The following is a 24,664-nucleotide window of genomic DNA, read 5'->3' as shown; positions in this document are numbered from 1 at the left end:
GACCAGTATCTTCAGCTCGTCTTGTCCCCCAGCAGAACATCCTTGTGGCTTTAGGAATGTATTCGTTCCCTTTAACTGAATGGCAACTAATGCTACAGTCCTATAGGCTTGCCTGAGAATTCCAGTATCTCCACAGCAAGTTTTATTGGCCCCTTCTTTATTTATTTTATTTGAATCTCAACTTTCAACAAGCAACCCAGGATAGGTGACTGGCTGAACACCGTCTAGCGAAGTTTGTGACTTGGCAGGGGTTTGTAGCTGGGTATCATCCCACTGTTCTGCTCCAAGTATCTCCATGCTGATGCTTCACCTTTCCATGCAACCTGTCATTTAGTCATGTTATGAAGGTTTATTGGAAGTATCTATCCCAGGTGCAAATGCTAATTCAGGTATTCAAGTGGGACAATGGGTAAAGGAGCCCTCTTCTGCTGCTGCAAAACAGCTTCATCTCGGCCCCATGGGACTGAAATTCGCAGCACTTAACCCAGCTCAAAAAGCGCCCTGTGAACTGCACTTCCAAGCCAAAAATCTGCCTTCTGCTTGTACCTAATTTTTATTTTAAATTGACATTGCTGAAGTTTCTCTTGTTGTCAATGACACACTGAAGTTATTTTTTTCGTGTTGCACTTTCAGCCACACAACCTATGGATCATTCTATTGATGGAATATCCATTAAAATGGAGAAAGGTGCCTGAGACATAATTCTTCATTCTATGAGAAGTCCTGAAAATGAATTAAGACAATCACTTTCTCTTTAATGTGTAGCTGATCGCTTTCCATTTGAGAGGAGGGACCAGCTTCACAGGGTATAGTCTGCTACTATGTTCATTTGAGCAGAACTTTTCATTTCTTAGCCTGCTTTTCTGGGTGCAGAAGTGCATACAGAAATGGTGTTCTTGGCTTTTGGTTGTCAAGATGTGTAACCTTGTTTGTTCAATGGAAAGTGATGGCAACATATTAAAGAGATAGCATTGGGGCGGGAGATTCTGCATGCGAGAATCCTAATGGGGCTTTCCCACTTAACCAAAAGGTCCTCTGACCCTTCTCTCGCCTTCTCTGGTTTCTCTGCCTTCTGCTGATTTTGTTAATTTGAAACCAACATCCGGATTTGAGGATGTCTGACTTAACTGGAACTGGCTTTTTTTCTTTTTTAAGTCAGTATCAACATGAGAGCCATGTTTTAATACTAAAATTTTTAATACATTTAACATTGGTGCTATCAAGTACTGATCTGAATACTAACAGTTTGCCAGTGGGTGGATAATCATGGTAAAAATGGGGGCAATGCCAGGAAAAATATGGTAGCAAATCCAAATGTATCTTTGCCTTTAAGGAAGAGCTGCTTGTTCTGTGACCCACTGCTGCTTTAAATCATTTGTGTGCAAATGTTCTTCGCAGAACATGCCCATATTTTCAATAGCTCTGACTGTCAGGTGTCTTAAGGCTTCAATCCATCTTGTGCCTATGGGAGCCATTTCCATAGTTTTAACTAGACAGTACAGTGGTACCTCGGGTTACAGATGCTTCAGGTTACAGATGCTTCAGGTTACAGATTCCGCTAACCCAGAAATAGTACCTCAGGTTAAGAACTGTGCTTCAGGATGAGAACAGAAATTGTGCAGTGGCAGTGGGAGGCCCCATTAGCTAAAGTGGTGCTTCAGGTTAAGAACAGTTTCAGGTTAAGAACGGACCTCCGGAACGAATTAAGTTCTTAACCCGAGGTATCACTGTAAATGCTAAAACTATGGAGCTCGCTCCCACAGGATACAGCCATGACAACCAGTTTTGATGGCTTTAAAAGAGGATTAGACAAATTCATGGAGGAGAGGGCTATTCAATGGCTGCCAGCCACGAAGGCTATCCTCTGCCTCCGCAGTTGGTCCTTGGTATTTCTGACAATAGTGAGAGTCATCCTGAATCAATACTTTTTCAGGTACAACATGCTTGACTCTAGAGCAGCCTGTTCAAAGTTCTCCTAATGCAAACTACTCCAGCTAGCTCAGTTGTCTTCAGAAAAGCTATTCTGGCTCTGAGGTTTTGAGGGCAGCAGCCCAACACCTGTATTATCTGCCTGTCCAGGGCCAACGTTGAATTCAAGTTTAAGAACACCTGATTGTCATCTATTTTTTTTTAATTGACAAACACAGAACTAATTCAAAAAGGCTTGGATGTTGTGCATGCGGAATTGCTTAGAAATTGGCTAGTTTAAATCATGTTCTTAAGAAAAGCTAGACTGTCATTTTTACATGACAATCCCCACTCCACACCAAAAGGCATTCAACTGTTTCACATCCTTCATCCTTCATCAAAGCTGAGAGCCAGTGTGGTGTAGTGGCGAGAGTGTCTGACTAGGACCTGGGAGACCAGGGTTTGAATCCTCGCTCAGCTGAGAAGCTCACAGGATGACCTTGGACCAGTCACTGCCTCCTAGACTAACAGGGTTTTTGGCATAAAATGGTGATGCAGAGGAGCAGTCCGCTGGCCTCCCTGAGCTCTGTGGAGGAAAAGTAGGATATAAATGGAAGAAGTAAATAAATAAAATAAAATTACACAAGGCAGACTCCCTGGGAAAGCCTCCTGCCCAGCTCCTGTTGAAATGAAAAGGCAGTGGCATTGGTCTTGCCCACTTCCTTTCAGTGGTGCTTCTGCAGGAAATATTCCCGTGGACTATGCCAGCAACCTTTAAGAAAGTGAAGCTTCATGTTGGTACTGTGACTTGGTGACTTGGGGTGAATTTTATCAATGGAATGAGGTGCCTTTGTTTGCTGTCAGTTGCTTTGTGCCCTCTTAATGGCAGCTAACTGAGCTCTCTTGCCTCCGCAGGCAAAGACAAGAAGGGGAGTTGCAGCCTTTCCCGGGTGGACAGCACCACCTGCCTCTTTCCTGTCGAGGAGAAAGCGGTGGAGTACTACTTTGCATCCGATGCAAGGTCTGTGGCCCCCGTGGAGTCAGCCAAAGTCGCCTTCTCCTTGGCTTCCCTCAGCAGGCACCAAGGAGGAGGTTGACTGCTAGGCTAATGCAGTCAGTGACAGGCCACCTCTCTTGGATGAAGGACCAGAGGGGAGAAGAGATAGTGACTGGCATTTGTGTGTCACTTTCAAGTAGCATGTGTGTTATATGTGGCATAAAATGTTTCCTGACTCAACCTGTTTTGTAGACACCTTCAGCACCTAGTGTACTTCCAGTGGAACGGGAAATGGGTGTGAATCTAACAGACCAGGTACTCTTGGTGTCAGAGCCTCTAAGGCAGGCTTCCTCAGCCTCGGCCCTCCAGATGTTTCTGGCCTACAACTCCCATGATCCTTAGCTAGCAGGACCAGTGGTCAGAGATGATGGGAATTGTAGTTTCAAAACATCTGGAGGGCCGAGGTTGAGGAAGCCTCCTGCTCTAAGGCTTCTGATTATTCTAGAGCCAGCAGAGTATAGCTGATAGTCTGGGACCAGCTTGTTGATATTTTAAATTGCTATCCTGCCTTTCCTCACAAAGGTGCCCAGTAGGGCTCATGACTTCACAGTTGTGTGGGTGTTTGAAGCTTTCCAAGTGGCCTCAGGTCAATTGCTATATCTCTGCCTAACATGTGGTGAGGAACCATATATGTTGGTGTCAGCTCCTTAGCGGGAGAGAAGGATAGCAGTTAACTTTCCTGTGCTAATAGCATCGCTGTGGACCACAGCAGATGTTTGGAATATTTGCAAAAATAAATAAATAAAATTATTTATTAGCAAACCTCAATGGCTTCCTACTCTGGGATCTACTTAGCAATTCTGGGATCAGTTCTCCTGTAGTGTTTCAGCTCCCTTTTACCCAGTCACCCACTGTTTAATTTACTAAGCTTATCAGGCAGCCTATTTGGTCCTGTTGAAAGAGGAAAGTGAAACTACCAAATGCCTAAGCTGCTTGGGGTGTATTCTGACCCCAACAACTTCTCAAAATAGGGTAAAGAACACCATAGCATTTTGTGTGTGTCATAAATTTCATTTTTATGCTATTATACCTCTTCAAAGGGACGCGGCTGGCACTGTGGTCTAAACCACTGAGCCTAGGGCTTGCCATTCAGAATGTCGGCAGTTCGAATCCCCACAATGGGGTGAGCTCCCGTTGCTCGGTTCCAGCTCCTGCCCACCTAGCAGTTCGAAAGCATGTCAAAGTGCAAGTAGATAAATAGGTACTGCTCTGGCGGGAAGGTAAATGACATTTCCGTGCGCTGCTCTGGTTCGACAGAAGCGGCTTAGTCATGCTGGCCACATGACCCGGAAGCTGTAAAGCGAAATGAGCGGCACAACCCCAGAGTCATCCGCGACTGGACCTAACGGTCAAGGGTCCCTTTACATTTACCTTTTACCTCTTCAAAAGCAAAGGAATATTTGGGTGTGTAGTTTAATTATAGTTCTAGTCAGCCCAACTAAGTTCTACTCAAAGCAAAAGTATTAAAACTAATGAACCTCAGTCATGTGCTTTAACTTCAGTAGGTCAACTATGCGCAAAACTAGCATTGGATAAAAACCATGTTTTATGCAGGGTGTTCTGTTTTTGGGTACAAAACAACCCACAAAACGATTTCAGGGGTCTGTCGGAGCCCAAACGAACATTTTACCCTAAGGGTTAATTCTGCTCCAATTCGACTTTCTTGATACAGGAGTTAACACACTCAGTGTACAAACCTGCTACACTGATTTCTTATTTGCAATGTTCATCGGGGAGGAGGCACCTTTCATGCCTTTTTGGTACATTAGACCCACTCCTTCTCTGAGCACAATATTTAGGCATCTTTTCTCTTTTCTTTTCAAGAGCTTACTGATAGATAGTCCAATGAGGAATTTAAATTAACATTGTGGGGGGGGGGGCGGGTCCAATTAGACCATGTTTTTGGAATGCACAGCCAATTAAATCTATTTTCTTATGTTAAACAGGAATGATTTTGTGATCAGTCATGATCTTTGTTTCTAGCTGGTCTTAAAAGGGCCTGTAAAAAAAATGGAAGAGGTTTAAATAAATGCAATAAAATTTGCATAAGAGCTGAAAAGTAGGTTACAGTAAAATGATAAAGTAAGGATATTAAAAATGATCCAGTTAATATGGTAAGTTGCAGACCCTTCATAGTTTTTTGGAGGGGAGGCAGTAGTTGTATTCCAATTCAGCAGTGTATTATTTATCATTATTATTATTATCATTATCATTATTATTATTATTATTAGTAGTAGTAGTAGTAGTAGTATTTCAAAGTTTAGATAAAAATACAATAGGATCAGTCAGCTCAACTCTTATCTCAAGAGTGGTATATCTACTCTTGCAAACACTCTGGTTCTAATATGGTTTCATTACTGGATAACTGGAGTCCAATTGTTTTATAATGCGCCTATTTGCCCTTCAGCATAATAGTCCAGATTCTTCTCCTTCTAGTTTCCATAGATGGAAGTTGAACCATTCTCTACTCTTTTATAGTGCAGTTATTGAGCACACCAACAGAGTGATTTTTCTGGAGGATGACGATGTGGCAGCTGTTGTGGACGGCCGTCTCTCCATCCATCGAGTCAAGCGCACAGCGGCTGATCATCCTAGTCGCGCTGTCCAGACCCTACAAATGGAGCTCCAGCAAATCATGAAGGGTATGTCTAAGTTAATAGTCAGGGCTTCTCAGTTTCAAGTGTGTGTGTGTTTGTGAAGATCCTTCCTGGAGATTCGTGGGGACACAGGCTACCTACTTGGAGGCTTACAATTTTTTAAAAAATGGCACAAAATGGGAAATAGACAGGGAGGGAAGAGGAAAATCAAAATCAAAACTCAGGTAGCAGTTTCTAAACAATTGTTCCTATCATGATCAGGTGGCACAGTCCAAGAGCAGGACTCCATCGGCTCTGCTGTTTCACAGTTGTAGTTTATGTATCATAACTGAATTGGCTGCGTTTTATTCTTTTCTTTACATTTCCCAGGCAATGTTGTTTAGCCCATGTTCGCTGTACTAAAATATTTATATATAAGAAGTTGCAATAATAATAAAACACCACATTCTGAAATAACGAACAGGAAAATATAAAGAATTTCTGCATCAGCAAAAAGGACAAAATTATATTTGGATGGCTACTAGTACTAGTGGATACATATTAGTAAGCAGGACATTTTTCAGCCAGAGCTCACCAGAACTCAGTTCTGACACCTCTCAGGTGGTCGCCATTGCCATCAACAGGTAGCTTTGTCAACAGAATAAACATTGCAGTGTTGTTTCCATCCAGTCTACATTTTGCTGCTGTTTTGTTTTTGTTTTTTTCCCCCCCAATAGATTTTTATTGAGATTTTAAAGGTTACAAAAAGAAAAAATAAAGAACATATTTAAACAGAGGGAAAAAAATAAAAATACAGAACAATACAAAAACAAAGGGGGAAAAAACAGAAAAAAGATGCAGATAATTAAAGAAAAAAACAAAAAAACGCAAATCAATCCTTTACATAACTTTCTTTCCTTTGCTTATTTCCTTGACCTCCTCACACCTCCCTTTTTTGTATTCTAATTCAATTAGATATTTCAGCAAATCCTTTCCATCTTTATTTCTAACCTGATGATTTATCTTAATATACTATAATTTTACATTCTGTTCTTTCACCAATTAACAATCCATTTCTACTTAATCCTTTATATCATTTCTGCTAAAACCACATTACTTCATTCCAACATCCTTCTAACATTCCTTAATTTTACAGTGTTTCTGTAGATACACTTTAAATTTCTTCCAATCTTCTTCCACCCTGTTTTTTTTTTTAAAGGTAACTTCAGTTCATTCATGCAAAAGGAAATTTTTGAACAACCAGAATCCGTTGTCAACACCATGAGAGGAAGAGTCAACTTCGATGACTACACCGGTAACTAAGTCAAAAGCATGTCAATGGTGTTTTGGTTTTTGAGGCGCTTTTGCTTAATAAAGTACTGCTGATTAAGGGGGGGAGGGGCACAACAGGATGGTCTGTATACAGAGAAATTCTCTGCCCTTTTTGCCTTACGTAATGTAAGGATGATTCATAGAATTGTAGAGTTGGAAGAGCCCCCAAGGGCCATCTATTCCAACCCCCTGCAATGCACGGATTACAACTGAAGAATCCCTGACAGATGGCCAGCCAGCCTCTTCTCAAATATCTCCCATGAAGGAGAGTCCGCTACCTTCTGAGATAGTTGGTTCCACCATCAAACAGCTGAGGTAGAAGTTCTTCTACACTATTCCACCTCTGCTTTCTGTTGATTGCATTTTGACCACTTTGCTGCTGAGCAAGTTTCCCTTCTCCTCTGGGATGCTTAGTGGGACTGGGGGGGTTATGCTGCCACACTTGGTACTTGCCTTCTTCCTGCTTAGGAAAGTGTCTAAGGAGATGACATTTGCTTGACCCTACTGTGTACTGTGGGACGCGGGTGGCGCTGTGGTCTAAACCACGGAGCCTAGGGCTTGCCGATCAGAAGGTCAGCTGTTCAAATCCCCGTGACGAGGTAAGCTCCCATTGCTCGGTCCCAGCTCCTGCAAACCTAGCAGTTCGAAAGCACGTCAAGTGCAAATAGATAAATAGGTACTGCTCTGGTGGGAAGGTAAACTGCGTTTCCATGCACTGCTCTGGTTTGCCAGAAGCTGCTTAGTCATGCTGGCCACATGACCCGGAAGCTGTCTGTGGACAAATGCCTGCTCCCTTGGACAGTAAAGCGATATGAGCGCCGCAACCCCAGAGTCGTCCGTGACTAGACTGTATACTGATGAGAGGAGGGGAAACTCTGAAATTCCTCTAGGTGGACAATATAATTCCTGAAGACTTAGTTGAAATGTCTTTTATGTTTTTCCTTGAGTTGTTGTTGTTGTTGTTGTTGTTGTTATCATGTTCAATACCAAAACCTTCGTGTCTACATTTATAATAGTGAATCTTGGGGGTTTGAAAGATCACATCAAGGAGATCCAAAGGTGTCGGCGTCTCATCCTAATTGCTTGCGGAACAAGCTACCACGCTGGAGTTGCAGTAAGTGGCTGACTTTGGGTTTTCCTTTTGAGTAGCATCTCAAACACATTGAACAAATTAGTAGTGCTGTGATCCTACGATTATGTTGGTGAAGCTATGGAGAGTGGCCTCCTTGTAACCGTGACCTGTCCTTGTAGCTTCATTTCATTGGTCTGTTTTGTTCTGCAGATGGGAGGCATATCTCACTGAAATTACCTACTGGGTCATTAATTCTCAACTGGAGCATGGAAAGACATACTCAGTAGAACACGTAGGAGACAACTCCTAGGGACCCTCCCATCACTCCCAGGTCCCTTCCCCCCTTCCCCAATAAAATATTGGAGGGGGCCGGGCCCCTGCAAAGTTCATGGCCATTGGCATTCAAATGGTGTGCGTGTGCCAAGTCATGAGATTGATTGTGTGAGGCGGGGCTTGTTAGGATATTTCCGTTCTACCTTAAAAGTGAGCAGGATGTTTGTGTCACAGCCTGCGTATTTCCTGTTCACAGGATGTTTCTGTTGTGTCTATGCTTTCGTTTTCTCCCTGTGCCTGAACACGCAAGCAGGCAGTCATGTTTTTTCCTTTGTTCTGACCAACGCTGAATAAACTTCTAAATAATGCTCTCCTGCGTGCATCTTTCGCTGTACGAATTCTGCTGATAGAGCGTGCATCAGCTCTGGAATGTGGCAAGCTATTTTCTGAAGCTCGTGTTGCTAATTGCTGATACTGTATCTATGGGAGATCGATGGATCGTCTGGAGGCGACGTGGGGGCCATGATGGGCTTTATCTCCCTGGCAGTATCCCAACAGGGCTTACCCCCCCCCAATATTTTATTCAAGTTGGTACCCCTGGTAGAACATTTGGCATGTGAGAGTCTTACCAGAATTGGAAACTCACTCCAGTTCTGATGTAATAAATCACATTTTCTCTGAGGCCTGTATAGTTTATTTTGCCTATGAGAATATGTTTTAATGATGCCGACCTTGGACCCTCTTTTTGTTTCTTGCACTGAAACTGAAAAGCCAAAATGACACCCTTTGTCCCTGCACACTTTCTCTCTCTTTAAATGACACAAAGATGGAGAGTGAGAGCAGGAAGTGTTCCCTCCAGAATCTGCTGCACTGCTTCATGGGCTGAGGAGTACGTGACTTCCCCCCTTTTTCTTTTCTTTTCTTTACCAGACACGTCAAGTTCTGGAAGAGTTGACTGAATTGCCCGTCATGGTAGAACTTGCCAGTGACTTTTTGGACAGGAACACTCCAGTCTTCAGAGATGATGTCTGCTTCTTCATCAGCCAGTCAGGTACGGACGGGTCTTTGGCCTGGGAGCAGTGCTGGGCAGGTGGCAGGCCAAACTGAGACCAGTAGGTGGCTACCTTTGGCTAGGCTCATGACCTTTGACCTGGCGTGCTACCGAGGAGGGAGGTTTAGAATCCTGTAGAGCCAGGAGCTACCAGGTCCAGTCAGGATTCTCCCGGCTGGAGCTCTTAGCACATGGTACTTCTTGGCCATTGCTCATACAAACAATGTGTGTTTCTGTTTGTTTGTTTGTTTGTTTGTTTGTGTTTTTAGAAGTAATGAGTTCGGCATGCTTAGAACCAGACATGTGCAAGTTATCCGGGGCAAAATGTAAGAGTTTCAAAATAAAGGACAAACCCTGTGTGAATGTAGTGAAATGCAGCCTGAATTTCATGCCTAAAGCTGAGTTTCAAATATAAGCTAAAAATTAAATCATGTGGATACATATTTATTAATTATGCGTTTGTGATATTTATCTCTATCTCCCGCCTTTTCCTCAGTCCGGGACTCAAAGTGTGTCTTACACAAATTAAAATGACACAAATAAAATGCAAAAAATGAAAATGGTTAAAAAGTAATTAAACTAATAGAACTAAAACAATATTATTATTTTTTTTAAAAAAATCAGGTGTACTTTCTACTTTACCAGAATAGTAGTTTTGACTATTTATACCAGGGGTCAGCAAACTTTTTCAGCAGGGAGCCGGTCCACTGTCCCTCAGACCTTGTGGGAGGCCGGACTATATATTTTTTTTTTTGGGGGGGGGATAAACTAATTCCTATGCCCCACAAATAACCCAGAGATGCATTTTAAATAAAAGGACACATTCTACTCATGTAAAAACACACTGATTCCTGGTCTGTCCACAGGCCGGATTTAGAAGGCGATTGGACCAGATCCGGCCCCCGGGCCTTAGTTTGCCTACCCATGATTTATACTATAATATAGTATAAGTAAAAAGGGGCTAAATAGCCAAAACTGTTTTTTATAATCACTTCCAGCATTGCTGCTGCATTGAAAATGAAATGTTACTGTTCAGATGAAATGGCTGAAGCCTGGGCACTTTGGTTTGCCAAAAAAAACCTTGTTCTGTGGAATAAAAGCTACAAACCAATTGTAGAATCTTCTGCCCTCCTGGACACATGAGTCGTATTGGGTAGTCACAAACAGCAGATTCCTTGCAGGGTTTCCCATCCCTCTGGGGCAGCCTTCACAGGCCAGTGCCCTCCAGATGTTGTTGGACTGCAACTCCCATCAGCCCCAGCCAACACAGCTGATGGGAGTTGTAGTCCAACAACATCTGGAGGCTTCTTTACCGCACAGTGATTTCTTCCTTGGCCAAGGGAATTGCTAGAATATATTTTGAGCATAGAAGGCGCCTCTTAGAATGCTCCTTGCTGACCATAGTGATAGTAGCTGGCCAAAGGAACGGTAGGCATTGGCAGTCAGCAGGCTGGGGATTTGACACCCTCTGCTGGTGATTTGCAGCCATGCCTGTAATCTTCTTTGCCGTGCACTTGGTATTCCTGTTGTTTCAGCATTTTCAGTGTAATAATATAATGAATTCTCTAAATTCATAAGAAGTAGTTAGTAGTTTGAGTTGTTTTATGAAAAACAGCTGTAATTATGTCCTGTAGTTTTAACTCCATACACATAACACACAGAGCCATCTACACAGATCAGTCTAGATTTGCTTGAGTGCCAGTGGAATATATGAATGGTTCATTGGTAGGGAGATTTCTTTCCAGAATGTATTGCTAAAAGGATTTGGAATCCTGTAGATATTTGCCCAGGTTACCTACTTTACTCTTGCCCTTTGCATCATTCCAAAAACAGTGTGCAATTTTGGTATTGCTTAAAATGAACAATACCCCCTCAGTTTGCCTTCTTAACATCTGGCTGCTATTCTCATTACAATATCTTGTCCGGTTTATTTAGATATTTTATATCTTGCCTTTCTGCATCTGGGTATACTCCAGGCAGCTCACATAAAGGAACAAGAACAAATCATAAAATCCAGATCAGCAATAATATGTTTTCCCTAGCTAGTATTGTGTTGTAATGCAGCTGTCTTCTGTTCATGATGCTGAGCAAAGAAGTGGAAGAACTAGAGTTCTTCAAAGAGCATTGCTGCTTCGCTTAGGTCTGTGGTTTCTCATCTATGGTGCCTATATCTGCAGCAGCAAAAAAGAAGTTAATGCATTTCTAGCCTGCCACATAGAAGGTGGAGCAAGCTTGGTTTCTGTTTCTCCAGAGGGTAGGATCTGAAGCAGTGAATTCAAATGACAAGAAAGGAGATTCTGATTATACATCAGGAATGACTTTTTGATGGCAAGAACTGTTGGACAGTGGAACAGTCTCCCCTGGAAGGTGTTAGACTCTCCTACATTAGGGGTTTTTAAGCAGAGGTCAGATGACCATTACTCAGGGATTTTTTTTAGCTATGATTCGTGCATTGCAGGGGGTTGGGCTAGAATGATTCTGTGGCCTCCAGGTTGAGCATTTCCTGACTCTGATGGTGTCTGTCTCTCTGCAGGTGAGACAGCAGACACCCTGATGGCCCTACGCTACTGCAAGGAGAGAGGAGCCCTGACTGTAGGAATCACAAATACTGTGGGGAGCTCCATATCTCGTGAGACAGACTGCGGGGTTCACATCAATGCTGGGCCAGAGATTGGGGTTGCCAGCACAAAGGTAAGGGTTCCTTGTGTCATCAGAGGCACTCACACTTGACACCAATAAAGCTCAGTTGAGTCACGTAGATTGGCATATCTTGTAATACATGCATCTGTTCTGAATCTTATGCTTCACTGCAGGGGGTTGGACTAAATGACCCTCAGGATCCCTTCCAGTTCTACAATTCTGTGATTTCTCAAGGAAGCAGGGGAAGGCATAGGGGTTTCCCCCCAGTTCATCTACAGTCTGCAGAGGGTGTTTAGAAATACCCACATTTTGAATAGTTCAGGTTGCGTTAAGTTGAAAGAGGCATAACTTCTTACAGAACTCCTCATTTGAAGTGCAGGCACACAGCCCAACCCCTTTCCCAGCTATTATTTATTTGAATTTTTAGCTGCTTGTTATCCAGAAGCCTGCAGTCGACTTACAATATATTTATTAAAACAAGCATCAAAATGTTAATGCATTCATGCAAAAACACAGTGCATAAAAATATACAAAGCAGCCCCCCGTAACAGTCACAGGAAGCAAGGGAGTTCCCATGGGGCTCCCAAGGCTTGCGCACAGCAGCCTGCAGCCCGAAACCTGGGGAGTGTAGCGGAGCGCACCCTGGGCTTTGGGCAGCTTTCTGCAAGCCTTGGGAGCCCGGCAGGAACTCCGGCGGGTTCCCAAGGCTTGCGGATAGCTTCCTGATAGCTTCCCCCCCCCCCCAAAAAAAACTAGGTGCGCCCTATGGGGCGAAAAATACGGTAAATGTTAGGTAATCTCTTGGTGTATATCAGTTTCATGTGCATGTATAACTCAACAACTTTAAAGCTTTCAAAAAACATACCATTAACACCCAAACATTGGAAGAGTCTTTGAGCAGTGAATAAGGCAAGATCCCGGGTGATGGGATCTCTCCCTATCTCAGTAGATTCCCACCAGGGCTTCCTACATCTCCTCCCTGCTGCCTAGAGTTGCTTTCCATGGTTTGTTGTGTGAGCTGCTGCTGCAGCTGGCCATTCTGCACTCTCCCCCTCCCTTCCGCAGACCTCCAGGCTGTAGATCCCCTTAAGAACACCTTTAAGAGCCTTCTGAATCAGGCCAATGGCCCTCCTAGGCCAGCATCCTATTCTCACAGTGGCCAGCCAGATGCTTGTGGGAAACTCGCATGCAGGATCTGAGCACAAGAACTTTTATCTGTCCTGAATCCTCGCAACACCCTTCCTCGGGGTGGGGTGGGGGGGTCAAAGAGGGTTCCTGGCAAATACCTCAATATTTCCTCAAGGTGATTGAGCTGCTTCCTTTTCCCCTTAAAATTTGAAAAGAGGCATTTAACAAAGAACGAGCCTTGGCCAAGATTTGTATGCTAAGGCGCCTGCTCCTTTTTCATGGGGAACGTGCTGCAATATTACATGAGCTGAGAGGGTCTGAATTCACTTTTTGGAGCAATCAGGGTATTCATTGCAGCTGAGAGTCCAGCTCATTTTTAGCCTGAATTGGCAGTTTTGAAAATATTGGTGTTCCTTTCCGCGAAGCCAGTTAAGAACTTGAGAAACTGTTTCTTAGGCTAAACAAAAAAAATTCCTTCCAGTAGCACCTTAAAGACCAACTAAGTTAGTTCTTGGTATGAGCTTTCGTGTGCATGCACACTTCTTCAGATATCTTGCAGCATCTTAGCAAACACTTCTTCTTCTTAGGCTGTTCCAGAGACCCAGGTAAGGAGCCACTGTTCTGGTCCAGAGGCACTGGAGCCTGGGGTAACCTATGGCAATGAGAGGGGAGAGTGCCACTGGACCAGATAGCAGGCAAGGATCAATGGTTCCTAGCCACCATGGCTATGTTCTGTCTCCATTGCCAGGCAATATACCTCTGAATACCAGTTGCTGGAAACCGCAGGAGGGGAATGTACTTGTTTTCCACTATTTGGCCACTGTGAGAACAAAATGCTGGACTAGTTGGGAAGTTATTAACTGGGTGGGGTGATGGTCACCCAGACCTTTCTGGTCCAAGCACAGCACTCTGTCCTCAGCATCTGGCTGCCCAGGTCTGGGAGGAGTATAAACCTGTCTTTTTGTTTCAGGGCCGCTATTTTTTCCTGCTCATGCTCCCGAGCATGTTGGCGGCATCCCAAAATGAGCAGATGTTACACATTACATTCCCCCCCCCCCGCCCCCATTTAAGACTGCATTTCTGGAATATGTAATCACCGTTTAGGATAAAGAATCGAAGTTAACTCAGACAATGCTTTCTGGAGGAAACTATTGATAAACTGAGAAGGCAGCTGATGGAAATTGTCAGACAATGACAGGCCTTTTTCGAGTTGCAGTGGTGGAACCTCCAAACTAGAGTCAATACTTAGGAGTCAATAGAAAGTAGCTCCTCTAGATTAATAACAGTTTGAAATCAGTGCTTTTCCCTACATCTTGCCATCTAGTGCTCTAGATACTGGGGTGCCCCCCCCCCCCGGTCTCTAGAAACAAGGTTCTTCCAAAGAGGGATTTGGATTTAGGGCTGGACTAGGGTGCACACCCTCCCTCCGATCCAGACACACACATTTCCTCCTCAGCCTTTCTCTGAATTGAGCATACCCAGGGTCTCAGCCTGCTCTTAGTCGCTGGGTTGGTTCTGTTGTTTTCTCTCTAATCCGGCTAGAAGGAAAAAGGAGAAGATTGCAGGGCCTGCCCCTTTCCGTCAGCCTTTAGACCGAGTTTAGACAGAATTCAGGGGTATTGACTGGCTCCCCCCCCCCGCCCCCGACACTAAGATGTACGAGTGTGAGTTGTGCCTTGGGTGCAGGATCTCTGCCTCTGCCCAGGCATGAACAACAAAATTACAGAGCCTCCAGCTGTAAGGACTGGCCACACACTCAGCTGCTCCCTTATTCTTACTCTCCAGGTTAGCTAGGGCAATTGTTGTCGTCAAGTACGTTTGAGAGTGGCCAGATTAGATGCCTGGTATCAGCTTGACCTGATGGGTGGTGTCCCTTTGCTGTTAGCTGGAGGTAAAATGAATAGCCTTGTCTGTGGCGATGGAGCTCCCTTGGATTTGGAATTTTGGATTTCTCAATGGAAGAACCAATCCTTTCTGGTGCTTAGGGGCTGGGCTGGGTTTGTGCCAGGGTTAAGTGGGATAGTGAAGCCCTGTGGGCACCTGAGGCCCCCACTTTTATACCAGCAGCTTTCAGGTGTGAGTTTTGGGCAGCTTGCAGCATCTTAGCAAACCTGGCAAGCATATGCACAGTGATGTCCTCTCTTTCTGCAGGCCTACACAAGCCAATTTGTGTCGCTAGTGATGTTTGCGCTCATGATGTGTGACGACAGGATTTCCATGCAAGAAAGACGGAAAGAAATCATGCGAGGCCTCAAGTTATTGCCAGGTGCGTGCGGGCGCTCTGAGGCGTCATGACAAAATGTGACTCTTTGAAGGAGAACAGCAAGGCGAGGATTAACTCGATGCGGGTAGTGGGACCTCTCACTTGCTTCCTGGTTTTGTGCTAAGCTGGGAGAGTTGAAGCTGCAAAGGTCTCATCCAGATCAGGTCCCTCACTGCCACATAGCCTGCATGGAGCTGCCTCTGAAGCCGGAGTGTTCTCTGATGCTCCGTTCTTGGTTAATCCACACAAGCTACCAATCCATTTTTAGGCATAGTTCAAAGTCCTGGTTATTAAACAGTTTTGGAGTAGGATCTTTGACAGGCTGCCTCCTGCTGCATGAGCCTGTTTGTCTGCTGCACTCTTGCTGGAGGCCTTCCTCTGCAACCTGCTGCCATCAGAAGTCTGGGCTGGGTTGAGTGGCAGGGCCTTTTTGGTTCTGGCACCCAGATTCTGGACCTCAGGAACCCTAGTTAGAATCATAGAATTGCAGAGTTGGAAGGGACCCTGATGGTCATCTAGTCAAACTCCCTGCAGTGCAGGAATATGCAGCTGCAACCTTGACATTGTCAGCACCACACTCTAACCAGCTGAGCCCCTTTCTTCGTGGTGACTAACGCTCTCTCTCTTTTTTCTAAGTAACATTTTTACAGATCAGTTTCATTTGTTGAGACATTAGTGTTATATTAGGAAGAAAAGGGGGGAAGAGGTGGAGGGGGGAAAGATGAGTGGGGTTGGGGTGGGGCTGTGATGTTTCTGTTTTACTTAATATATGTGTGGGGTTTGGTGTCACCGTTGTTTGTGCAGGTTCTTAGCTGTTCACTTGTGTTCCTTTGGTGGTGAGAGAGGTTGGGGTTGGCCATGGGTGTGGTTGTTCATTTGTGGTTGGCTGTGGTGAGCTTTGTTTTCATGTGTGAGTGGGGTGTGTGTGTGTTTTGGATTAGGTTAGCCATATTGGTTCGTATGCGGTTGGTGGATTTTTGTCATCTTGTTGGGCTGTGTATGTGATAAAGGGGAGCCATACTGGGGTGAAGGTGTCTGCTAAAGATGGTTTTATAAATAAAATAAACAGATGAGGTCTGTGGGTAAACTCTTCAGCTGTATAAGATGGGCTTGTGCAGAAATAATCTGTTGCGTATGAAAGTGGAAACCGTCATATCTTCAAGAGAACAAAACATACTTGTTTAAAAGCCACGTCAAGCATTGCATCAGTGTATCTTGGTTCTTTGGGTGGGACGCAGGTGGCGCTGTGGGTTAAAGCCTCAGCGCCTAGGGCTTGCCGATCGAAAGGTCGGCGGTTCGAATCCCTGCGGCGGGGTGCGCTCCCGCTGCTCGGTCCCAGCGCCTGCCAACCTAGCAGTTCGAAAGCACCTCCGGGTGCAAGTAGATAAATAGGGACCGCTTACCAGCGGGAAGGTAAACGGCGTTTCCGTGTGCGGCTCTGGCTCGCCAGAGCAGCGATGTCACGCTGGCCACGTGACCCGGAAGTGTCTCCGGACAGCGCTGGCCCCTGGCCTCTTAAGTGAGATGGGCGCACAACCCCAGAGTCTGTCAAGACTGGCCCGTACGGGCAGGGGTACCTTTACCTTTACCTTTATCTTGGTTCTTTATTGTCACATCCTCAAATGTGGATCACTTTCTAAGTTACGAGAACAGGTTCTGGAGTTCTGTTGAAGGATTTAAGAAAACCACCTCCTACCTCTTTTCTTTGGTGTTAATGAAACCCCAATAAAAATTGGTGGGTCCAGGTGACGTTACTTTTACTCTCTGAAGATCCACTGATTTGTGCAGTTTTCAGTACAGCATTTAAATGCCACATTGAACATTGTTTCCAAAGTGCATGTAAAGCCATTTCTAGTGTGATTGCAGATTGTTAACCTGCGTGTTAACATGTTGCCTCCCTCTTGCTACTTGCGATAGACTTGATCAAAGAAGTCCTGAGCATGGATGATGAAATCCAGAAACTAGCCACAGAGCTTTACCACCAGAAGTCAGTCCTCATTATGGGCCGTGGTTATCATTATGCGACATGCCTGGAGGGCGCTCTGGTAAGAATCCCCATTTCTAATAATAATAATAATAATAATAATAATAATAATGTTTATCCATCATTATTTGTGTTCCGGTTTGGAGGGTCAGACCTGACAATGACCAAGAAAATGAGGAAGGGTGTTTTTAAAAGCATGTCTCTAATTGCAAGGAGAGGGTTTAAAGCTGCTGTTCCCAACCTGGTGTTTTGACTGCAACTCACAACAGCCCCAGCCTGTGTGGGAGTTGTTGTAGTCCAAGGAGAGCACTGGATTGGGGAAGGCTGGTTTAAAGTGTATGGGCAATCCCTGACAACAGAAAGAATCCCAAATGGACTGAGTAGGTTTTCTAAAGGTCAGAAATGAAGATGGGTTTTAAATCAGACCTGCAAATATTGTTGTCTGCTAAACCGAATGCAGCTCAACAGCCGTCTCCTGTAACCTACCAAGAGTTTTGCAGTTCTCATGGTAGTTTCTTGCGTTTCTGCAGTCTGGGGCAGGCAGAAACCAGCTGGAGGGTTCTGGAGCCACTATCCACAGCTGTTGGTTTGCTTTTGGCTTGGTGGAGCACCTTTCCCTCCAAAGAGCTCATAGTGGCATGCATGATTGCCCCCTCTCATTTAATCCCCACAAGAACCCTGTGAGGCAAGTCGAGCTGAGAGGCACTGACTGCCCCCCAAGGTCACCCAGCGAGCTTAATGGCTGAGCGGGGATTTAAACCCTGGCTTCAGGAGGATCTTTGTTTTTAGAGAGAGACTTCATGGACTAATATGTTGCACCTTCTCTGCAGAAAATAAAAGAAATCACCTACATGCATTCGGAAGGCATTCTGGCCGGGGAGCTGAAGCATGGGCCCCTTGCCTTGGTGGATAAACTGATGCCTGTCATCATGATCATCATGAGGGACGGCACATACACCAAGTGCCAGAACGCCCTGCAGCAAGTCATTGCCCGGCAGGTGAGTTCAGGCGGGAAGAGACAGAGCCCACCTCCGCTCCACAAAGTCCCGTCTTCCTTTGCTCCTCCTCGGGGATAAAGGACGAGGCACTGGCATTTGCAGTGCCCAAAGGTATCGGAAGTGGGTGGTGGGAAAGAGGGATCTGTTTCCTCTACCCCTCAATCCTTGGTCTAAGGGTTACGTTCACCTCTTGCTTGTGTGTTAATTCCAGGTTGGAATGTGGGATCCTCAGGCCCCTTTTGAGGGGTCAGGATCACAAGCAAGGCTGCTGGCATTCCTCAGGCAAGATTTCTTCCTTGCACAGCCAGGCAGTTTTACTTTTATTATTTATTCCCCAAGGAGCTCAGGGTGGCATACATTCTTCTCACAACAACCCTGTGAGGTAGGTTAGGCTGAGAGGCCTGAGATCGCCCAGTGGGAATTTGAACCCTGGTCTCCCTGGTCCAACACACTAATCATCGCCACTGGCTCTCCTTGCCCTCTCCTGCATCTGCTCAGTTGCCTAGAAGTCTTGCCTGCTTAAGGCATGGATGGGCAAGCTGAATATCCAAGATCCTTGGGAGGGGGCGTTCCTCTTTGAAGCTGAATAGCTCTTTCCCCTTTACGGATGTTTCTAGGGGACAAACATAACTGCATCTGTTCCCGTGCTCCCCCCACATTTATGTATAAATTTCTGCCCCATATTTCTGTCAAATGGGAAGCCTGAGCGAAGGGAGCTGTGCAGTGTCTCTAGCTTTTTATCTCCTGCCATTCAGCAGCTCAGGAGGCACTTTGACCTCCGCCAGCTCTAATGCCAGAACTGAGTGGCAGTGCCTGGAGCAGTGGAGAAAAGGGGTGAGGGAAGAAGCGGGAGGGCAGCACCTCTTCCAGCCGAGAAAACGAGGCTCTGAACCTGAACAGGAGCTGAAGGAGATAGCCATTTCCAATGGTGTTTGCTTCTCTGTCCCTTGAAGACTTGCCTCCTGGCTTTCTCCTCTTATGATCTTCTCCAGAGTGAAACGAAACTAACCACATCTGCTCTCCCCTGTGTTTTCCCTCAAGAGTAACACAAACCAATAACTAGGGAGATGGTAAATAACTGAAAAGTGTGTTCCTTGACTACGCACATTGTTTTCATTGGGGCCGACAAAAGTGGCATGTAGCAAATGAAATGGCAAACACCCACTGGTTCCAGGCTGAGGCCCTCTTCAACTCCTTACAGGCAGGGCTTGTTGCATTCAAGGCTCCCAGGCTTCCGTTTCTCCCTTTTTTGGTGGGAACCAGCCAGAATGATGATGATGAGAGTGGCTTCCAGACCGGCCCCATCTGGGCAGCAAGCAGAAACCACCTTCCAGGCTGGCTGTTGTGACACCTTTTGAAATCTGCTGGCGCAGCCTTATTTCATTCGTGGGAGAAAAGCACTTTTTCAAGCTCTTTGTGCCTTGATTCAAAAGTCTGAGAAGACAAAAGAGTTCATGGGGCAGGATTGGTGGGGGTAAAGAGACAGCCGTCCCTCCTAGCTTGGTCCCCCTCCCACACAGGACAGGGGCACAGCCAGAGCAAAGGAGAAAGGAGACTGGCTTGCGCTGCTCTCTGGGTACCCATGTTCCCTCCAGCCTGCCTGCCTTCTTCCTGGCCCAGGAGCAGGGTCAAGCAGTGGCCCAGCCCAAGTGATTTGCCCCGAGTTTTGCTCAGCCACGCTCTGTGGCATGGTGCCATCTGCAAAGCAGGTGCAGGAATACTGCCAGCAGACACCAGTGTGACGCTTGCAGGGGAGAGGGATTGAGATTGCTCTCCTCTGTCACAGTTTGGGGTCTAGCACTCCAAGACCTGCTTGCAGCAGCTGTAAAATGGCACCCCACAGCAGTTGGAACCCACAGGTGTCAAACAAAGCTGTGAAGGTGCAGTAAATCATACCCTGAAGGTGGTGGTGGAGGAGCTCCTCCCCTGTTCTCCTTCCCACAGGCATGTTGCCAAGACAGTGCGATTCTTCTGGCCTGCCATTTCCCTATGGTGCCTCGGGGCAGAGGAGACCTCTCAGCCTTTGCCTCATCTTTCTCTCAAGGGTGTGGAGAGACTGAACCTAAGAGGTGGATGGAGGCCTCCTAAGTTTGGGAGTGGAGAAGGGGCTGCCCCGCCTTTTCCTTTACGCTTGTGCTCCTTGCAGGGTCGGCCTGTTGTGATTTGCGATAAGGAAGATATTGAGACCATCAAAAACAACAAGCGAACCATCAAAGTCCCCCACTCCGTGGACTGTCTGCAGGGGATCTTGAGTGTCATCCCTTTACAGCTCCTGGCTTTTCATCTTGCGGTACTCAGAGGCTATGATGTAAGTACCACACTTTTAAAGATCACCTTTAGTCCTTCAGTGAACATAAGGAGAGCCTGCTGGACCAGGCCAGTGGCCCATTTGGTCCAGCATCATGTTCCCACGGTGGTGTTTCACAAATCACTAAAGGTGGTGTCAATCTACCAGCTTCAGCTGGGCTAAGTGGGCAGCCTTGCCAAATAAACCAGCAAATGGGCAAAGCAATAAGTCTTATATTGGCTGTTCAATTTAAAATATTCTTTTCAGGTTTTTTGTGTGTGTCTTTTTGTCTTTTTCAGGTTGACTTTCCAAGAAATCTGGCCAAATCTGTTACGGTTGAGTAGTGTACTCTGTCATTAAAGCTTTGGCAGATGTCAGCAAGAGACACTCTCTTTTGGTACTGGGACACATTGATTTTAAAAGTCCTTCCTTGATCAAATCTTAATCCCCTGTTCAAGAGTCTTTATAATTCTGTTGCATTTGTGACTGTTAAACGTTGAATCCACAGGCTATGCCAGCAACATTGTTAAACGATGATCATTTCAAGGTAGTTTGTTCTCTTTAAAAAGTCGTAATCCTCCTTTGTTGTCTAGCTGGATTGTTTCAGGCCTCCATAGTGCTGAATTGCATAATTGTCTAAGTATCTATAAGACATGCAGGCTCGTAAGATCTTTCAAGAATGGAAATGGGAAACGAGAAGGTGGTTCTGGAAATTGTAAGAACAGAGTGAGAAGCTAGGGCTGTGCTCTGCCACAGGAAACCAACTTTTCCCATCCCGCAAGGATTTTCACTGTCATCAGAACTCACTGTTTTGAAGGGGCCTGTTTCATAATGGATTTCTGCACCACCATGCAATAAAGATGGGAGTAGTTGGCCAGAGGAGGAGGGGCCCTCACATTTGGCGCTTGGCCCCTGGCCCTTTCAACCAGTTCAGTTCTGTGTGGACCCACCCACCATTCCTTGTCTGCACAACCCCCACTCTTTCATCCTCTTGAAAATGCTGTAATAATGCAATGCCTGGTTGGTTGCTCCTGTAGAGTGTAGACTGAGGTGGAGGCCTCTTTGTGCGTTCATTTTCCTTAATGGCGTAAAGTCACCATAAGGTGGGTCACTTCCGCTTGCCTCTTTCACAACATAGTAAAGACATCCCTCACCATATAAGGAATGCAGTCAGAAGAGAGAACTGCACCCCATTTTTACCTACTGGAGGATAAAAAGTTGGGCGACCCTTGGGTGAAAGAAGACACAACTGAGGTCTGTACCGGTTGCCACTAATGTTATTCCCAGCATCTTCTCTGAAGAATCAGAGCAGTGGCATAAAGTCCATTTTATTTGGAGGATAGCTCTTCAATTAATGATCCCAAATCTATTAATGTGAACATGTCCCACATAAACATGTGGAGGCCAAGCTGCTATTTTCTAGAGGTTAGGGGCAGATAGTAAAACTAGGGCTGAGCTGAAGAGGGGGAGGGAAGGTGGTGTGAACATGCTCTGTGCGAAAGCCTTTGCCCGCTGCAAAAACCAGCCACCCCTTGGCACTTTGAGAGGGGACTGTGAATAGGGGCAAAAAATGTTTGTCATTTTGTAAAAGCAAATGCATCCTTTGTTGCCGTTTGCCTAGGCCAATGTGACCTATTTTTCAGCACCTATTTATTAATAATAATTGTTGGCAATGAATCCAGCAGACTGCAGAACGGGAAGATGGAGGTGGAATTTTACTCCACTTGAGATAACAACGCAGAGATGTCTTCCTTCTCTCTTCTCTAGCTCCGCATGAAAAAACCTTTGAGAAATGAAGCAGCCATGTGCTCTATCTAGTATTAAGTTGACGATTGTGATGAAGGTAGTGAGAAGGGGCTTAAGAGAACATGCAATACAATATGAAGACCAAAGATGAGCTTCAATGCCAGACTGGTGTACTAGGGTTGAACAGGTTTGGAAACCACTGATGGAGCAAACATAGATGGCAAAAATCCAAGTTATCTGAATGAGCAGCCTCCCAGTTCCCTTGTCCTTAGGTGATGGGACAGAGATGGTACCAGAGGGCTGTGAATAAGCTTCCTTGCTGAGGCTGCTTTCACAGTTTTATTTCAAGGGCAGAAGAACTGTGGAATGTACAAAAGCTAAGAAATATGGCAAATAAGCCAATTTGCAGTGCTGAGTAGAACACCAGCTTCTCTGCATCCCCCTTTATCAGTTGAGAAATAAATGTCCTAATAGAGAGCATTTAGGGATGCTATGATGTGGGGGTCTTCTTGGGCCAGCAGTTGTGTGACCCTGTTGCCCTGCCTGATATAAGGACAATGGGGTGAGGCGCACGGTGTGTCTTGAGTATTCAGAAAGCCTTGCACCCTGATGCTCAGCTTCTTTTGTGCTCACCATAAAAATATTACCTGCCATTCAGTTAAAGGTTTAAAGTGGCCCATAACTGCTGTGGAACATTGTAGAGTTGTGAAGTATTGCGTTAAACAAAAGTCTTTACCTTGCCAGTGGTTATGCAATGTTGGGAGGGGCGGCGGTTTTCTTTCATCTCAGTGGATATGTGTCTGAACTGCCTGTCATGCAGTGTAAAGGGAAAGGCAGGGTTAGTGGAAGAGGTTTCACTCCACTTGTGACTTGGGCTACTTTACATAGATGTAGAACACCAGTGTGCTGGCCAGAAGGGCTTAGCATCACTTCCAGCCCCTACAGTACAAGTTCTAACTGATGTGGGAAGGTCTGCGCTCTCTTCCTGTGCAAGTTTCCATGTGGGATTCCCCCTCATTTTGAACACCACGGTTCCAGAAGTCTGCAAGCCTTTTAACAACCAAGTGAACTCATGTAACTCAACAATCCACCAGCGTGGTCTTCAACACTTCCATTGTGGCCATCCTTGTTAAGTACAAGTTGCATTATGTTTCTCGTGTGTCCTGAAGAAGACTGACGTGGTTTACTACTGAAGACGACTAATGTGGACTCTGGCTGATGAAATCACAGCTGTGTGTGTGTGTGTGTGTGTGTGTGTGTATGTGTGCGTGTTTAAAACTGGAACATTTTTGCAAAATGTTAGCCCTCTGTTTCTCTGCTCGTTTTCCTTTTGAATGTATATATACAGCTCGTCATGGTTTATGGGGACCACTCTTTACTAATTTTGTGCTGTGTGCTCTATGCAGCTCAGAATTTTATCATTTAGGTTGTTTCCTAGCTTACTTTTTTGTATTTTACTCTTTGAATAATAAAAAGTGCCCAACCTTACCATGACTTTGGCTTAGAAATCCTTGTTCTCTTGTGTTCTTCCCATAAAAAGAACCACCCAAGGCCAACTTGTGAATTAAAATGGCAAACCGCAGTAGCTCTTGCCCGCAGAATGCACAGGTATCATTGTAAAAACTGGGGGTGCAAAATTCTACAGCCTTCTAATTTGATAGTCCTGTGTGGCCCACCAAACACTTCCCTTAGAACTGCAGCTCAGCCTTTTCAAAATGAATTAAATGCCTAGCAGTGTCCCCCAAACATGTTTTCTTTTGCAGGGTTTTGCTCCGTGGTTCTGCCTGCCCTCCGCCCCCCTTTGAATGTCTGGTCTTTAGCTTTTGTTTTGAGAGAGGTAACAACCTGGGGAAACTCAGTTGGTAGGTTCACCAGAGCTCAGCAATAGGATTCATTCTCCAAATCCAACCAATTATTGACTTGGGGTACTGGGAAGAGGGTTTCCATGCTGCTAGGAGCAGTGTGAACAGAGCCCTGGAAGCAACAGCCAAAGGCTTGGCTATTTTGACAGTGTGTGAGAGGAACTCCCAGCTTTAACAGTCCAGGTTTCAAGGACCTCATTCCCCCCCACCCTTTGGGTTCTGGGGTCAAAATGCTTCAGTGACACAATGGGCAAAACTGTCCTCTTCGGCTTCAAGCTAAGGATGGGGAACCCTTGGCTCTCCAGATGTTGCTGGTCTCTAGCTCCCCTCACCCATGAAAACTAACATTATTTTCTGGGAATCGGTGTAGTCATGATTTATGCTGGGGGGGGGGGCAAAACCAAGCTATCTGCAATGCGGTTGGTCAGCTTCTGGTGCACAGCTGCCCTTTCCCCACGTCTATGAACAGAATACATGAAGGCAGAGC

At 45.4% G+C, this 24,664-nt stretch overlaps 1 protein-coding gene across 5 annotated transcripts in view; it reads left to right on the top strand.

Annotated features, from left to right (window-relative positions):
* GFPT1 (glutamine--fructose-6-phosphate transaminase 1) overlaps positions 1-23,803 on the top strand; it is a 42,644-nt gene extending 18,841 nt beyond the window's left edge. The window contains exons 9-22 of one of the 5 annotated variants that reach the window (XR_013841735.1): positions 634-687; positions 2,824-2,929; positions 5,444-5,607; positions 6,761-6,856; positions 7,890-7,987; positions 9,149-9,269; positions 9,539-9,595; positions 11,803-11,960; positions 15,189-15,303; positions 17,218-17,345; positions 18,115-18,282; positions 20,429-20,590; positions 20,869-22,386; positions 22,421-23,803. Coding sequence is in view for 4 of the 5 variants with exons in the window: in XM_079987482.1 (XP_079843608.1) it covers positions 634-687; positions 2,824-2,929; positions 5,444-5,607; positions 6,761-6,856; positions 7,890-7,987; positions 9,149-9,269; positions 9,539-9,595; positions 11,803-11,960; positions 15,189-15,303; positions 17,218-17,345; positions 18,115-18,282; positions 20,429-20,590; positions 20,869-20,913 (1,472 nt within the window). In the remaining variant the exon portion in view is untranslated. Of the gene's footprint in view, positions 1-633; positions 688-2,823; positions 2,930-5,443; positions 5,608-6,760; positions 6,857-7,889; positions 7,988-9,148; positions 9,270-9,538; positions 9,596-11,802; positions 11,961-15,188; positions 15,304-17,217; positions 17,346-18,114; positions 18,283-20,428; positions 20,591-20,868 lie in introns of all 5 variants that reach the window. The other 4 variants (XM_079987482.1, XM_079987479.1, XM_079987480.1 and 1 more) reach the window with 4 other exon arrangements.
* Positions 23,804-24,664: the final 861 nt, after the last annotated feature.

Source organism: Podarcis cretensis (assembly GCF_951804945.1).
Source record: "Podarcis cretensis genome assembly, chromosome: 8".
NCBI lineage: Eukaryota > Metazoa > Chordata > Lepidosauria > Squamata > Lacertidae > Podarcis > Podarcis cretensis.
This window is presented reverse-complemented; position numbering and strand designations above follow the sequence as displayed.